The sequence below is a fragment of the Aquila chrysaetos genome, chromosome 3 (assembly GCF_900496995.4).
Source record: "Aquila chrysaetos chrysaetos chromosome 3, bAquChr1.4, whole genome shotgun sequence".
In the NCBI taxonomy this organism is placed as follows: Eukaryota; Metazoa; Chordata; class Aves; order Accipitriformes; family Accipitridae; genus Aquila; species Aquila chrysaetos.
In genome coordinates this window covers 32,485,464-32,500,644 of record NC_044006.1, presented here as the reverse complement: position 1 = coordinate 32,500,644, position 15,181 = coordinate 32,485,464, and the positions used below count along the sequence as shown (strand labels likewise).

Genomic DNA, 15,181 nt, shown 5'->3' with positions numbered 1-15,181 from the left:
CTGCAAAATTAACCATTAGCAACAAGCTCCAAGACAAATTTATACCTACAGTGCTTTTTTTCATGTCTTTTGAATTGACTACAGGATGAAACAAATGTGAGAAAAATCATGTCTTGTAATATTTCTGTAATGCTCATTTGTGTATGTTGTAGTTTTATAGTGACTTTTATAGAGACAGTTTTGCAAGTGTGCTGTGTCATAAAATATTTTGGGTCACAGAATATGCTGTCTTTATAAAACAAGATTATTAGGGTAACTGTTTTTTCCCAAGCTGCAGTCAGTTAGAAGTCTGTGTACAAGATTGATATCAGAAGTTCTTTTATTTAGAAGTTTTTCTTTCAGCGGGTGTTTCTAGAACCTGCTGAATGTATAATTTCTAGTGATAGACACAAAAATGGCAACTTGCCTGGAGAGAGGGGAAAGTGTTGCTTGTGCATGTAAATAAAACACCCTACCTTACCAGCCCTTGTCCCTCTTTTTTCATACTTCAGTCTTGAAAAAGTAATCTGAAAGTAAGCTTAAAAATTCCAGTGTAAAAGATCTATAGAAAGGCTTCAACAAATATGTAAATGATGAGAAATAAAGATCTAGTGGCTTTTGTGCAGCATTGAATAAGTTGGTGACAAAATTTCTATAGATTTCCACTCTGCCTTACATCTTAATTGTTATTGTTGTAGAAAATTATGGAGAACAGTTGGGCATCTAAATCTTTTCAAAAAGACTAATAAAACCAGATAATGCTTTAGTTCATTAGTGACTGAATATGATGTATAACAGCTGTGGTTTAAATGTTAGTAAGAAATAATCTATAAATAATTAGAAAATTTGTTTTTAAACATTATATACTAGAAAGTATAATGGTGCTGTAAGATGGAAAAATTGTCATGACTATGCAACTGATCAGATTACTTGCACTTTCAAGTTTATTAACATGTGCATTGGTAGAATATTTATTTATTTAACAGATTGCCCCTGATGACTTATGTTTAAAATTTTATGTGGTTTAAATACTTCCTAAGGCTTTCCAAGAGGAGGGCTAAGTTTCAGAAGTAGGACTCGGTTACTCTGCTTGCTTTCCAACCGGTCTTGTAGAGCTTTTTTGGAAACAGGAGAGTACAAAAATATGTAAAGGCAGAAGAGACCAGCTTCCTCTCTAGAAGATGATGTTTGCAATATTTTATTTTATTTTTTGCTTTGCCTAACCCATTGCTTTTGCAGTAACTTCCTGGAAAGAAGAGCAGAGAATCTGCTTCCTTAGAGATTATCTTTACTTTTTTTTTTTTTTTTTTTTTTTAAACTTTCATGTTGTCTTATACATTAGTCACTTGCTCAGGGGTGCTGGTCTGGAATTGTCTTTTTTTCAATAATGATAGTATATGAAGCAATTGTAGTATTTAGAATAAATTTACTTCTGAAAGAAACCAGCTCAATAGTCTTGAGGTATAAGGCCAAGACGTAACTGGAAAGAGGGGTGTATCAGTGCTACTAGAGGCCAGCGCTGCTAATGTATGTGGAACAGTAATAAAACAAACCCTTATTCTCATGCTGTAGCTCAATAGTTGTTTTCATGATTGAAATATACCTCAAAACTGCATATTAAAGCCTGGTATCTTTTTCAGCATAGATATCTACTTGTGAGGTTTTGTAGTGGCTTGGTAATAAAAATACCAGGATTTCTGCACTAATTAAAACCATTTCAGAAGTGTAAATGTAAGGAGACTCTGTGCAAGCTGGCATTCATCTCTTCAGACAGGTGAATTTAGTATATGTCACGTCCTACCACCCCCAGGAAAAGAAAATACATATTGTGATTCAGCCGTTGAATTTTAAGACCCAGATTCAGCAAATGACCTGGGCGTTATTTTTTAATCTACTTTTAAGCCTGGACTTAAATGTTTTTCTGAACATAAATATATTTATAGGTATGCTTAAAACTAAAAATAAGCTTAAATACTCTGTTGAGTGGGGCTAGATTTCACAAATGTGCTGGTGTGGTCCATAGGGGATGGATGATCTGCTCTTACTCTTCTGATGGTCTGCGAGATGTTCTGTCAGAAATGTAGCTGCTGGTTTTCCTTGGGCAGCATTTGCAGGTTTTTGTGTGTGTGTACGCGTGTGTTCATCATCCAAGAGGAAGAAACGGACGTTCTGTTACAAATTATAAATGGACCGGATAATGCTGTTTCTGCATACGCTTTCTGACATGTTTTGTAATAAGCTTCTGTTTAGTTGCATCTACCTCTGCCACATTTTAATAGGTCAGGCTGAAACTCTCCCTGCTGGTTGGGTTTTTTTCAGTTTGGAGTTTCGAGTTTTTGCATTTTTACATAAATGCCTTCCTCCTTTTAAGAAAGGAGAAAATATATAAATATTAAAATATTTAAATATAGAATATTTATAGGTATATAAAAATAAGATTATTATTGTGTTGTGAAGACGCATTGTATCTGTGCTCTGAAGTAGCAATGCGAAGGTTGACAGAAGGCTTACTCTGATCTAAAGAATGTGCTTTATGATGCTCCTATGAGAAAACTGCCCAAACTTGGCAAAGATACAAGTTTCTGAAACATCTTTGTTTTATGTGCTTTGTAGAGACTTAAAGGAGTGCAGCAGGTGTTAAGTGCGTGAACATTTCACCTGTACGGAGCATATTGCAGCTGAGAGCTGAGACAGACTTCACTGTGCTGGAGTGGCGAGAGGCATTGAATCTGAGGCAGGAAGGCTGCACTTCGGTCCTAGTGTTTCCCTGGAGTTTTGGCAGGGAGGAGAAAGCTTATTCTGGCTGAAAGGAGGGAGAGATGGGTTATGCTGGTTTGGGGATAAATGGGGTAGATGGAGCATGCAGATTGTGGCAGGCATCTGGACTGTAAGTGTGTGCATGGGTATGTCTGTGGGAAGAGAAGACAAAGTCTCAAGCTGAATGGGAGATGTGAAGAAGCCTTGAAATAGGACCAATGTGAAATAACTTTTTTATCATCCCCCCCTGGACTTTGGACATGTCTATGGATAAAATGAAATTTGAAGGGAATATCAGAGGTTTTTATAAAGGCAGATTCCATTCCTATTTTACAAAAATTCCATAATAATATGTGGGATATGAGGTTTTAAAATCAGCATTTATCAGTGTATCGGAAGAAAGGCCCTTTTTAAAGTCCCTCAGCTGTGATGATTTTGCTCCATTAGCAAGACTCTGTAGTGAAGCCAGTTCAGTCCAAAAGTAGGAAGGAAAGTTTGGTCGTGCTTTCTTTTTATGTATATTGCAGAAATATTTACTCATAAATTTATTTTATTGCTGTCTATTAAAGACAATTTAATTTAATTGAACTTCCTGAGCTTTATGGAAATTTTTCTTTGCCTGTATTGTTCCCTTGACAGAATTATTTTTCACTTTCCTCCTGCCTTTTTTATACTCTCAGAAAGACGCAAGACCCTCAAAGCTAAAAACTGTTGCCACAGAAAGAGAAATTTTTTTTTTTTTTGGTCTGTTCTTAGTGTTCGATCTTAGCTTAGTTTAATGTCAGAATACTGTGATCCAGAGTCCTAGCAAAGAATCTAATGATCTCCCTGCCTTCTGCTCTGACAGCAACGTCACCTTGCAGTGATACTTTGCTTTACATTTGCAAAGATATTTTGCGTATACCAGTAGGGAATAGAGGTTCAAAGCAATGTGCCATTCTCAGGTGTCGGCTTTTGTGTAGGGTTCCTTATCTATGCAGAGTTAGTAATCAGTAACCATCTTGTTTCATAGTATGTACTGGTTGTAGGCTGGACTAGGTCCAGACTTCTGATTTTAATTGAAAGTTTTTATAAATAATAGATTCTAAAATAGGCTTTTGATACAAAATTTTATTAAAGCCTCTCCAAGCTGACGTTTGGCATGCACTTTATCAGCTAACCAGCAACACAGCTACTGCTTGTGTTCTTTTTTTTTTCCTTTTTTTTTTTTTCCAGTTGAGTAGATTTTGACAGGAATTGCTGCAGTAAGACCACTATAGAAATCAAATTAGCTGTTCAAAATTCCAAGAATTTAACCCTAATTTGCATTTTCTGGTTTAGAAGAGATGAGGTTGGGGACCCACTGCTGCAAAACACAGCTGCTGCTTCTACTCTTCTCAGTGGCTTTGCAGAACAGAATAGTTCTTCTGGCTCTCTAAGCACCTGGCACAAGACCACAAAGAGTTTGATGGCACTGCATTTATCAAGGGGGAGAGACTCATTGCTGTTTCTCTCCTTGCCCGCTGGCAGATTGCAAAATAGGAGGGGACTTTGCTGTTGGCATTGGAGAGCTTACAGCTTGTGTGAATGTTACCCTGGGTTTTGCTCGCAGTGAAATAGTCCTCTTGTAATCATGAAGGGCATGTTCTTGGAAACAGCACCGCTTTTTAATGGTTGCCGTTAGAAATAATGGTTGGGTTTGTAACTCGATTGAATAAAAAAATCCCCAAAATAAAAAAAAAAAAAAAACAACCATGAAACCAACTCTATGGAGAAATTTTAGTATTTTACAAATACATTTGCACTAGTTGTGCAGCAAATTTGGATAACCTTTCATATTTTCTTTTTAGAATATGTTCATACTAGTGTTAATGTAACTTTATACTATGAAAGAGAATTTTGCTGTCTGTTCTGGTGATTTATACTGTCCTCTTAAGACATTTCTTTTTTGAAAGCAGATGTCTCCTTTTTGTGGATCTGACTTGCAGGAATTATACTAAAACAAGATTAAGAAATCAGTATGGAATATGAATAATATAATGAACACAACTACTCATCGCCCTACTTTTTCCTTCAATTTCTCTTGAATAACTACTTACATTTCCTTAGTCAAATGGCAATTCTAGAATGTGATATAAACTGTTAATAAATTTAGATACATTTTCTTTTAAAGAGGTTTCATCAATCATATGACCCACATTCATAATTTCTGCCAGTTGCCTTCCCAATTTTGTTTAATATTACTCCTAATTTGCAACTAGGAACAGCTGGAGAAGTTATCCAAGGGAGGCTGTTGCTCTTATGTCTTTTTTCAGGTTCACTGGGAGTTATGAGGTGGAATTGAACTGAATTTGCAGTCTGTTAAGTCCAATGTGGTTTCTGAGATCACAGGCTTGCACACAGGGACATCCCGTGCAGTTCTGAGCACTTTATGACTGATAAAGCTTTGTTTTGATGGGAGGGAAAAGAACATAAAAAAAGCCATTCTGAGGGGTAAACCAAAGGTCTACTTAACCCAGTTATCTTTTTTTTTACAGTGGCCCATAGTGGATGTCTAGGAAAGAGGATGACAGTAGGGCAAGCAGAAGTAGTGACTTTCCCCATCTGTACTCCAACTTTTGAGCCCTCTCTGACTTGAAGGCTTTCTCAGTCAGAGCTTCTGCCTTCGTGCTTAAGGCTGTATCCTTGTCTTTGCAGGCTATGAGTTGTGCTAGCATGAAAACTGGCTTCTTTTCTGATAAGCAGCTAGTTTGTGTCAAAGGTATTTTTCAATATATGTGGGTAACAGCCTATTGCCAAAAAACCCATCTCTGGAATACTGCTGAACTGCTGGGCTCTGCTTAGTTGATGCAACTACAAAACTCTTCACGTGGTGAAGTAGTTGAAACACATTGCCCTTCTAAATCTATTTTAAAAAATACAGTGTTTTCCAGGATTAACTGCAGCATTTTTATTGGTTTTATATCTGTTTTCTCTAGATGTCTCTTCTATTCCTTCCTCACCCCTATTAAAAATGGGAAAAACTCTGTCCTCCATAATATTATTTACGGTTCCCTGAAATGATTCTGTTTTATTTTCTTAAAAATTGTTTGGATTTGGAGCTACTTTGAAGTCTCCATGTAAAGTTACTAGCTTGGGTTATGTTTTCAAGGCTCTTCAAGAAGCAATGGCTGAACAGCTACAGTTCCAAAATTTGATTCTTGCTTTTTAATATGATAAAATAATACGTTTTTTTTCTTTCATTTAGCAAAGTGAGACGAACCCCAGTCCAAAGAATTTTGAGCAGCTAGAAGCTACATTGTGTGATGCTGAGTCTTTTTTTAACTGAGATGTCCATTGTAACTTTTCAAATAAATATCCCTGTTCAAATCCCTCAGTTTCCTCTGGTTCTGTCAGTCATTTGCCTTAAGTGTAAGATTTTACTCTACTCCTGTTACCTACTTTTGAGTTAACTCCAAATTTGATCTCCTTATTTTCCTCTTTGCAAACCAAAATTTTATCTGTAGATTAGTTATTCCCCTTCAACCTGTGATTCCTTATGACTCTATTCTGCATAGAAGTATTGTTTGTCTTATTTTTTTGTTATTGTCTTCAGCATTTTACCTTTTTCCATTTAAGAGAGATCTCCAGTGCTAGTTCTGAGCCATGTTTTATTGTTACATATTTCTAGCATAAACCAACATTGTTTGCTATCATTTTGTTTGCAAGAAAAGTTCCTTAGTAGCAGACACTATTAAGTTGAGTGGGAAAAGAAAATTTGTATGAGTGGGAGAATGCTTTACTGTTGACATATATTTCTTTTTTTTAATAATGTAGTATTACCCATTGCATTACACAGCAGACATGCTAATTGCTTCATTAACCTCTTAATCTGTGTTCGGGTTTTCATTGATGTATTAGCATTGCATTAATTTTCAGCCTCCTTTCACCTCTTTAAATAAAGTATTATTCTTGCACTAACAGTTTGTTTCCTAGACCTACTAACGATTTTTGTGTAATAACATTTTAAAAAATAATTTCATGTCTGGCTCTTTGTTGTTGTTCTCTTACTTGTTACTATTATCTGATTTCTTACTTTAACTCTTATTTGTTGGAATTGGCTTATTTAGAGTTTCACTACCACTCCTGCGAAGTCTGTAGTGTTTTTGCTAGCTTCTTGCTCACCTAATTCCAGTATCTCAGGGATTTTTGTTCTGTTACATTGTTATTCATGTGCCCAAGTGCATCAGGATCATATAGTTCAGCAAAATGTATTTCAGAAAGGAGCACTGATGTGTTCCATTTTATAAAAAAATCAGGGAAATTTGGTAAGTAGGTTGGACATGCAATCTGAATTTAAGCATGTCTATGAGTATCATTATGTCAGTGGAAGTTAAGCATGTGCTTAAAGTTAAGCACATATATTATGTGTTGCTTTATATTGGTCACGGTTCTCTCAGCTAAGAACAAGTTCCTGCTTGCAAACATGCAGCATACTGTTAGCTTAGCGCTTGATAAAATAAGATTTAATGATTCTTGTTTAGATGATATTTATAGTTGACATAAATGAAGAAACAAAACCACTGACTTGGCAGTTTGGCACTTGTTTTTGGTGAGAAGAGGGGAATTGTGCATGTTTAAGTGAAATTTAAGGACTGGTCAGTGACTAGGTTCAACAGAACTTCATGCTTGTTTTCTCTTAAATAAGGTTATAATCTTTTGTGATAAATTATGACTAATTGGGCATCTTGTATGTGGAATGTTTCTCCATTTCCTGGAAAGTTTCTTTTCATAAGTGTGCCACTTCTTTAAAGATCATATTTTAGTTTTTGTTCTCTTCTGATGCTTTCTCAGGAGTCCTTTTAGGTTTCAATAACTTCTTTAATGCACAAATTCTGTGTGTGTTTGTATTTTTTGCAATGTGCTTGTTTCATTTGTATCATGACATACGTGTATGTGTGCATGCACGTATGTATGTTGTTATAATTGCATCTAGTTATATGTAAATATATTTATATGTAAATATATTTATATGAGTGTGTATACATATGTAAAAGTTCCCTATGAAACTATATGTGCTGGGTGCCATAATTCAATTTCTATGCACCAATAATATGTTTTAAAAGCTATTATTTTATCTGGAATCACAAATACAAAATTGAATTAGAAATTTATAGTACCTAGTAGAAATAGGATTATTATGAAAATAAGCCAAACTATTTGTGTTTATATTCAAATTATGAATTCCTGTAAATAGAAAAAGTATGGAGTAGCTGAGGTTTAATGGGGTTATAGTATGCTGTGTTGTACATGTCACAAGAAATTGTTTGTACCTTGATTACTAAAATTTGGAAACAGTATTACACTGTTCTCTCTATGCTTCGAACTCTATAGAACAACATTTTTCTTCTTACTTTTTTTCCAGCACTTATTACTAGCAATAAAGTTTATCATGGCGTTTGTAATTCCGGATAAACCAAGAGATATCCAGATAAAACTCGCCAGATTGGAATTTGAATCTCTGGAGGCTCTCAAACAACAGGTATGAGAAACTGACATGTAGAATAGTGAAAAGCGTTGGTGGTCTGAAGGAAAGATAAACCAGGGAGATTCTGCTTTTGTTTTAGGTGGATAAATACATAAATTCCGGAGTTTTGAAATTCCTGTTTACATTATATTAAGATTAGCTAGCTAAAGCTGTTCCACCTCTACCCCACAGGTTGTGGTGGCAGAGCTGGGGTGGCTGGGTGGGGTGTGGAACAGTCACTGGTACTATAGTGTACAGAACAGAGTATTAAATAAGTAGAAAACAGTGCTGGCTTACTTCTACATGTTGGGTTGTAAACTGTAGTATTTCAGATACTGCTTCATTTTCTGTTAATCCATCACTGCTTAAGAAGTGGAGCAGAGAGCTGGAAGTTTTAGCAGATTCATCTGTCCTTTTAACCCACCAATGTATGTGAGTCAACATTAGGAAAATGGTCTTCTTTTTCAGATAGCTTGAAATTCCTGGTGTGGCTAGTAATGTAGGAACTTGGAATGTCTGTTGTCCTTGTGTGTGCAAAATACTTTGTTTATATTGTCACTTCTAAAGGACATTGGGCTCTATGAAACCTCATTTCATCCCCTGGAGGTGTTTGTTGTTGCAACACTAAGATTTCTTTCATTGCTGAAATACCATCACAGATAAACAGTTAACTTGGCTCTAATATAAGCAGAAATTGTAAACAGGCTGAACATGTTTGAAATAATTGTGCTGAGAACTAAGTATGTATGAGGGAACAGTAATGTTGCCTTATTTTACTGTCCATACAATATTCTCATTTTATTGCATAAATACGGTGTATTTTACAACATATTTAACAAGCATTCCAAAGCAATTTAGGAAAATAAGGAACTAGATTTTTCTAATGAAAATTTCTGTTTTAACAAATGTTTCCATAGAGAGAGTGGTGGAGATCACAAGAGATGAAGAATCATATGGGATTAGCTTCAGTAGGATACAGAGATTCTACAGAGCTGGTTTTGAAATGGCAGCATTCTTTAGGAGTTTCTGACTGTACCACAGTAGATAGGATTTCTAAGCTAGCTTACATATAAAAAAACCCAAAACCCAACAAAACAAACCAGCATGGAGCTGCAGAGACTGGTTCACCTATTTATTGTTAGCTCAGATATTTTTACACTGCAATGCATGGTTTTACATGAATATATTCTTTGTGTGCTCCACATGCAGATGTGTAACCTCCTCTATACTGTGTTTTTTGTGTAGAATGGGAGGGTACTTTTTAAAACATCTACCATAGCTGCATGTGACAAAATGATCTCTTAATTCTGGGCAAACTGAGCCTGTAAACAATACACTGCCTTTTCTAGTTAAAAACCCACAGTTTTGTGTGATACTAGAACATTGCTATTGAGGTCAGCACTGTCTTCTGTAATCAGCCATAACAAACAAAATCCAAATTACAGTTGCATCTAATGTCTGATCGTTCTGTTTTGCCTTTCTCTAGTACATGGACGTGAAGTTACCAGGAGCTGGTCATGGATCTCATGTACTTTTTAGATAATATTAAAAGGAACAGGACTACATTTCTATTTTAGTTGTTCATTCTCTATTTTCATTTTGTAGACAGGCAAAACTAGGTCATCCACTGGAACCTTAAGCTCAAGTGAATATGGTCACCTTTGGTTATAATGTGCCAACTGGAATACATTCGGAGTCTCTTTCAACATGAGTATGCGTGTCAGCAGTTAGAACTTCATCTGCTATCCTTGCATCTGCACATTGCCTACAATAATATATTCCTGATTCCCAGTTCTTCAGGGTTGTGTCAGTAATTCAGTGGTGAAAAGTTAGTTGGAATTTCGTTAAGAATCAGAACCCTGTCAGTTCTCACCTAATACTTTCAGGCTTCCTACAGGATCCAGGAAGAATATTGGCTGCTTTTCAGGTGCCTTGGTAGGTACTTTAAACACAAGTGTCTACCATCACCTTTTTAGATTTCCTCTGATTGATACTATGCTACATATCCCATAGACATGTAGAGATTTGGGCTTTTTTTTCTGCTGCCTTAAGTTTTTTGAGCGAAAAATATCTGCATTTAAAAGTAATACATTGGCAGTGGAAAAAGATACTGAAGCATTTATTTTAGAAGCACATTTTCTAGTTCTTCCTCTTGTTACTGAGAGTCATCATGGTAATTTGTGCTGTATGTCTTACTCTCAAGCAAAAATCAGCAACAAAATCCCCCAAAACAACTGTTTAAAAAAAACAAACATAAAAGTCTGGGGCAAATGCGTTGTGGGATCATGTGTTACGGAGAAACTGGTTTATATACTTCTGTGCAAGTATGCATCACATTCCTCTGTTGATGCTATCCAGACACGCATGCCGTTGTGTTTTACCATATGAGCTTTTAGAGTACTGCTGTCTTGGGATGTAGCTACTAGAAGGGTATTAACACTTGCCAGACTGTAAACTCCAAGGTGCCAAAATAGATTATCAGGCTCCATATATAGTGCATGGAGAGAAAATCTCCTAATACAGTGGCTTTGAACAGTTGTATTGATTGTGCTTGAGACCCTTAAATTTAGACAGTGTGAGCACCTTTACATTTTCATTAATGCTAAGCTAATTGCTTTTTAACCTGGTGCAGTGGGACTGTATTCTGTGTTCAAATCCATTTGAAGACTGAGTTAGTGTCTATTTGAAACGGGTTTTAAAGAATACAGTGTCTCAACTCCCTAACAGAGATGAACGATCATCATTAGAACTTGTTAAAACCTCCTATACAGTGAAAAGTGGTGTAATTAAAAAATCATTTTATATTGGAATGACAGTCTTGTTTTGAAGTTCTCAAACTTGAAGAAAGGTTTTTAGGAAGTTCTGAAATGCTTCTTTGAATCATTTCTTTACATAGCTTTGGTTAAGACTGTTGAAAGGGAGTGGACTGTTGAATGGGTTGTAATAATTTGATCTATTTAGAAAATACTTTGTTATGATACACTCTAAGTATCTTAACAAAGTTTGCTGACGTAACTCAGGACAAACTACTTTAACCTTTCTGAATCCAAACTGGGGAATGTGCTACATCTGTAGACTTTGCTTCAAATTTCCATGAGGTCCTTCGGTGTAAAGAATGGGAGAGGCTGCTGGTTAGACGCTATTTTTGGGGGGGTTGGGACAGAGAATAAATTAATGTGAACTCTTTAATAGAGGACTGAAGAGAATATAGATGAAGGTTTTTGGAAGAACAGCAGGAGTGATTCCATTCACCCTCCCTAAAGTGTTGTCAGTTTCTTCGTCACCAGGAAGGAAGCCTGGATGCTGGGCAACTAGAAATGGGTACTGTCTGCTACTAGGGTTATGGACCCTTTTCTGGTGAACATCGTGATCCTTCTTAGGGAAGTAGCTAGCTGGAGAAGTGGGGTAAGGTGCCCAAGACTCCCCTTGCTTCTTTGCAGTACTCTGCTCTGTTGCATCTATTTCTTGCAAGTGCAGAAGCATGCCATGCTCTTTGGTCTAGTTCCTATTTTAAGGAAGAGAGACCAAGTATAGGTGTGCCTGCGAGCAGCAAGGGAACAGTCAGTTAATTCTTCAGTGGTTCAGAAATTACCATAGGCGTAGGTGAGGGACCAATGCTGTAAAACCAATGTGAGGACACTATCTAGCATTTTTCGGGGCAGTGACAGTGAAAGCTACACTGGTAAGCATTTTAGCTTCTGGACAGATCAAAGCTTAATGAGTAGACAAAAGGCCCTCATGGCTGGAGATGGGTCAGCAGTCTATCCTTATAAAAGGTTGAAGTTCCAGAAACACAAGACAACCACAGATTAAACAGCATAACTTGCATTTTGTGGACTAGCTTACAGTCATGTTTTCAGGTATTGTGAGATCTTCCCAGTATTACCTTCTTCCAATTGAGGCAAACATCAAATTAATACCTTCTTTCTGCACCGAAACTAGACCCGGGCAAAGCAAGCGAGAGACAAATTGGGGGAAAATAATTATTCATGCAGTTCTTTTCTGAGCATGAAATACAGCGACTAGCAACTCCAACATGATGTGTAACTAGTAGCCATTTTTCAAGGAAAAATAAAGTTTTAAATGGTGGGGAATGGTGTATCTTTTCACAAAGTGCAAATACCTAGACAGCATCAGTATTAGCTCTGAAAAAAAGCGCTTATTGATGTAAAAATGCTTGTGTTTTTTGAGGTACTTTTGCTTTAAAAAATCTGAATTATATAAATTGGATAAAGATGTTTTTCCTTATAGCTTCTCCTTCACTATCTCAGCAGAATAAACATAGCCCTGATAGCAGCAATAGAGAAATAAATTTCACTGTAAGAGTTTGCTTTTTCAGAGGAACTACAGGGGGGAAAAAACCTGTCCTTAAGCTGGAGCAGAAATGCAGATGTGGAAGATTTTTTGGTCTGTGCATCCCTTCCCAGATCCTTCCCTTCTCCCAGCCCTTACCTCCAAGGGGACCTAATCTATAAACATCCTGTCATCCCTGTGCTCTAGCTTCCTTTCTTAGTGTTCTAGCCATCAGTGGCCAGTATCTTTTAACAGGAATGCCTTTTCCTTCTGATAAGTGAAGCCTTTCAGTGCTTCCTGTGGAGAAGCGTGTCCATCTCTTGGATGTCTGGTGTCCATCTGTAAATATTCCACCAGAAGGAGACTCCAGATAGATAACATGCTTGTGAACAAAGGGCCCAGTCAACTGATTGACAGTTGTCAACCTTCTTCAACTGCCAGTAATGAAAAGGGTCAAGCTTATTGAATACCAGCCATGAAAATACGCCTCCTTTATCCTCCCTGGTGTATTTATTTTCAGAGTGAGATAAAGCAGTGTAGTCACAGAATCATAGAATGGTTTGGTTTGGAAGGGACCTTGAAGATCATCTAGTTCCAACCCTGCTGCCATGGGCAGGGACACCTTCCACTAGACCAGGTTGCTCAAAGCCCCATCCAACCTGGCCTTGAACACTTCCAGGGATGGGGCATCCATAACTTCTCTGGGCAACCTGTTCCAGTGTCCCACTACCCTCACAGTAAAGAATTTCTTCCTAATACCTAATCTAAATCTACCCTATTTCGGCAGATGGTTTAAAACCATCATTCAGCCTGGGCCAAGTGGAGAAAGACCTTTTGCTCTTTCATACAGTATCTGCTATGGTGGTTGTACCATCTACATACAATTGCTTAGTGGCAGTGGTACAGTCTGTATATCCATAAACAATTGCTTCAGTTGCTTTAGAGTGAGATCTAGGTGTTTGTAAGTCAGTAGTGGTCCTTCTTAATGAATTCCAGCAGAATAACAAGTTTTCCAAAGCAACAGTAGGTGCCACATTCACTAGGATTTCTCCAGCAATGTCATCCATTTACTGAAAACAGGTCTCGTGTCTCAGTTCCCTCTCCAGGAAATGCAAGAAAAGAAGAATGCTGTGACTGATCTCTGCATCATCTTCATTGACCAAAAGCTTCAAAACATGCTAGTGCGTTAATTAGCTTCTTTTTGAAAGGGATGGTAAGACAATAACAGAAAGAGGCAGGTGTCTTTTTGCCTAGGTGTGAGTCATATGGAAAGTTTAAACTCTTTATTCCTCCTTCTGCAGGTATTCTGGCATGTAAAAGTTGCTGTTCTCTGTAGTAAAAACCTTCTGCTTCAAATAATGTCAGTGCTTTAACATTGTAATTCACTGCAGCAGCTCTAATAATTGCAAAGCTTTGTTTTCTGACTGCAATGGCTGGATCTTGCCATTTCCCCTAGGAATAGTACCCACTAGCACTAATCATGTCCTTTCCAGAAGGAATACACTAAGTTTGAGTGTGCTGGCCCATCTGGTCCCTGTCCTGTTAGAGTGCTTAGTCTCTCTGAGAACAGCTTTCTGTAGCTCAGAGCAAAACAAGGAGATACTGCTAACTTAAAGGTCTTCTGCACTGGGCAACATTTATCCTTGCTCCTTGCACCTCTTCAAGCTGCTGTTCTTGCAGAGATTTTCTATTTACTAACATGTCAGGTGTCTCAATGTGACTGTGGGTATGATGGACCAACATAGCTGCCTGAACTGTCAGCGAGCCTCAGAAATGACCCTTCTTTTTTGGCAGGGGAAGGAAGAGAACAGGTTGTTCTGTTTTTAACCATTTAACATTTGGGAGAGCATGAGTCGTTAGTTCTTAACATCCTACTTATTTATCTTGTGAAATGGGTACTGAAGACAGTTTTTGTGAGTCTGTTTCAGATTCAGTGGATTTCTGCCTCATTCAGTGCTATAATTACCCGAATTAGAGGGCTCAGAAAAGGACTACCTGTAGCTTCAGGACTACCCTCAAAACACCACTGATAATAAAGGCAGAAGCTTGTGCTGTGCTTGCTGGCAATGCTGAGCAAACACAAGGCTGCAGACAGGAGGAAGGGCAAGTAGCTGAAATGAAAACATTTAATTCAAATAATCAAAGAGTTGCAAAACAACCTGTAGGAAAGACTGGTGATACTTGAGCTCACACACTGAATTTAATTTAAAACAGAATGAGATGAAATAAAACACTTGCTTTATGTTTTGACAAAAAAAAAATCCTTAAAAATAGTATTGTTTCTAAAGAAAAATGTATTTTTAACAAAACCTCATTTTTTACAGCAAAAGTGTGTGGCTGCACTTTTTTTTGATAGGCTCCACTGGTTTGTGTAATCAGACATAACTCACAGGTGATGTTAAAATAGAGCCATTACTAATCGTTGTTGTTTACTGTAGGCTTTTTAAGAGTCCAAACCTGTTAATTCAACTTTGCAAATGCAGTTTTTCCCTAGTGAATAGTCAGAATGCTTTCAGGCATGTCAATATAACATTTGCATGTGTTTGGTAGCAGCAGGGATATAGTGCAAGTAAGGTTCATTATATTTTCATAATACAGTTTTTTAAGCATAGAAAAACTTGCACCCGGTCATAGAAGAACAGATTCTGTCAAACATACTTTTGCCAG

General features: G+C 37.1%; 1 protein-coding gene across 4 annotated transcripts in view; it reads left to right on the top strand.

The window, feature by feature from the left end:
• Window positions 1–15,181, top strand: part of ANO10 (anoctamin 10) — a 130,001-nt gene that overhangs the window by 76,454 nt on the left and 38,366 nt on the right. For all 4 annotated transcript variants that reach the window (XM_041122635.1, XM_030010008.2, XM_030010007.2 and 1 more), the window contains exon 12: window positions 8,120–8,236. In XM_041122635.1, the coding sequence (XP_040978569.1) occupies window positions 8,120–8,236 (117 nt within the window). The remainder of the gene's footprint in view (window positions 1–8,119; window positions 8,237–15,181) is intronic.